We start from the raw sequence: 2,442 nt of genomic DNA, 5'->3' as shown, positions 1-2,442 counted from the left end.
CTCTTCATTACCTTTTGGTCAATGTATTCTTAATCTCAAAAAGTACCTTTTCTGTGTGTTATGGTTCTAGTTATGGATGACGAAGAGAGTAACAACATAGAAAGATATGACGACGTCGTCTTACCAGGGTTTAGGTTCCATCCCACTGATGAAGAGCTGGTAAGTTTCTACCTGAAACGTAAGGTTTTACACAAATCTCTTCCCTTTGAACTCATCAAGAAAGTCGACATTTACAAATACGATCCATGGGATCTCCCAAGTAAGCCACAAAACTCTTACCTTTTGGTTTTAGTCTCTGGTAAAACAAAAGTCTTGATTTTGCATTTTCTTGAATCGATGTTTATTTTTAAAAGAGCTTGCGGCGATGGGGGAGAAGGAGTGGTACTTCTACTGTCCGAGAGACAGGAAATACCGGAACAGCACGAGGCCTAACCGAGTAACGGGAGGTGGATTCTGGAAAGCCACCGGAACAGACCGGCCTATATACTCATTGGACTCGACTCGATGCATCGGTTTAAAGAAGTCGCTAGTGTTCTACCGTGGTCGAGCTGCTAAAGGAGTCAAAACCGATTGGATGATGCACGAATTTCGTCTCCCTTCCGTATCTGACTCTCATCACTCAACATATCCCAATTACAATAACAAGAAGCAACACCTTAACAACAACAACAACAGTAAAGAGATTTCTTCAAGCGTAAGTTACCGGATTTGCCCTAACTTGTGTTACCCGCATCAACTTATCGGGTTGCTGTTTTCTTTTGTAGGATGCGTGGGCGATATGTAGAATATTCAAGAAGACGAATGCAGTATCATCACAAAGATCAATCCCACAATCTTGGGTTTATCCAACGATTCCTGACACTAACCAATACAACTCACAGTCACAATCACACAACACGGCAACTCTCTTAGCTTCATCAGACGTTCTCAGCCACATATCAACAAGACAAAACCTTATCACTTCTCCAGTCAACGAACACACAAGCTTCACAGAATCAGCTGCTGCCTATTTCGCGTCTCAGATGCTCGGAGTCCCGTACAATACAGCCAGAACAGGGGACGCTCTGTTTGTGAGAAACACTGAAACAGGGGATACTCTGTTTCTGAGCAACAATGAGAATAACTACTTCAACAACTTGACCGGAGCGTTGACTCATGAGATCCCGAATGTAAGATCAATGGTGATGGAGGAAGAGACGACGGTCAGTGAGATGTCGGCGACGTCGTACTCCACTAACAACTAAAAGATCATAGGCACTATTAACACTTGAATTAGTGTAGGCCATCATCGCTAATAGTATGTATTAAATTTTATTGTCTTTTATTATTTATATAAATGTTGCTTCGCTTTTGGTTTCTTGAAGACCGAAACGAAAAAAACAAAGACTTCGATTATGCAACTTTTACTTAATTTGTTATTGATAATTGTAATGGCATTTTTATATATACGTATTAATCAAGAGTCAAGGTGGCCAAGTTGGTTCTAATCTAATAAATATATTTCCTTTTCTGTAATCACAAAACCCACAACGGCTAAAGCCGCTAAACTACGCAATCTATGCAAAATATGAAAATCGAAAGATCTTTCTAAACAATCAAATCTTTCCTTTTACAGAATAGTATTTAAGGTTTTATTATTTTTACCATTATATATAATATAAATAAATATAACTAATTAACAAAATTTAAAACATTTAAAATGTAATTTGATATGATTTAAAAGTTATTAATTAGAATTATTCAAATTTAAAACAAGTATTCAAGTTAAATTACATTACAGATTATTATATTGATGAGATTTTATTATGCGTCTCACCAGTGAAGGAATAAAATCAAGATTTTTTTTTAAGATTGAACTATACTAAAAATAATCTTATTATATAAAGCTTATCATCTTATTTTCTCTCATATTTTTTCTTTTACTAGGTTTTGAACCCACGCTATGTGTGGGTTTATTTGATATATTTTGATAAAAATTATATATGATTGATTACGGTAATAAAATATTATCTCATAAAAAAAAAATTAGTACTAAGGAAAAATATTAAATTTCAGATACACCATTTTTAAAATATAAAAATCAGTTGTGTTATAAAATCAAATCTGATAAAAAAAATCATAAATTTAACTTGACGTCCATGCGAGGCAAATCAAACTGATGACCTCACATATCCTAAACCATTTTCTTTGACCACCAGAAAAACGAAACAATTTTATAATCATGAATTTAATTCGTTTTCATATTTAATTGATCGCTACCACCTATGTTTTCGTGTTTTTTATTCAATGTTTTCTAATTCTTCATATTCTTTCTTGTCATTTTCATTGTCAAATTTTGTGTTGTCATCGTAACTTTTACCGTTTGGTTCTTCGTTATACTCTTTTTCTTCTTTTTCCTCGTCAACTTCTTCACATTCTTCTACTGAAAAACCTTTTTTTAGA

The 2,442-nt window shown here is 34.3% G+C and overlaps 1 protein-coding gene across 1 annotated transcript; it reads left to right on the top strand.

Annotated features, from left to right (window-relative positions):
• On the top strand, positions 43–1,333 carry LOC104724332 (putative NAC domain-containing protein 94). Its single transcript, XM_010442793.2, has 3 exons — positions 43–259; positions 354–694; positions 765–1,333. Exons 1-3 carry the CDS (start codon positions 61–63, stop codon positions 1,242–1,244), a joined length of 1,020 nt encoding a protein of 339 aa, XP_010441095.1. The 5' UTR covers positions 43–60; the 3' UTR covers positions 1,245–1,333.

This window comes from Camelina sativa, chromosome 11 (genome assembly GCF_000633955.1).
Source record: "Camelina sativa cultivar DH55 chromosome 11, Cs, whole genome shotgun sequence".
NCBI lineage: Eukaryota > Viridiplantae > Streptophyta > Magnoliopsida > Brassicales > Brassicaceae > Camelina > Camelina sativa.
This window is presented reverse-complemented; position numbering and strand designations above follow the sequence as displayed.

Excerpts from the sequence above, each read along its gene's own strand:
- LOC104724332 (XM_010442793.2), top strand. The coding sequence starts at position 61 with ATGGTTCTAGTTATGGATGACGAAGAGAGTAACAACATAGAAAGATAT. Across the intron at positions 260-353 it reads CGATCCATGGGATCTCCCAA|AGCTTGCGGCGATGGGGGAG; the intron begins GTAAGCCACAAA and ends TATTTTTAAAAG. Across the intron at positions 695-764 it reads GTAAAGAGATTTCTTCAAGC|GATGCGTGGGCGATATGTAG; the intron begins GTAAGTTACCGG and ends TTTCTTTTGTAG.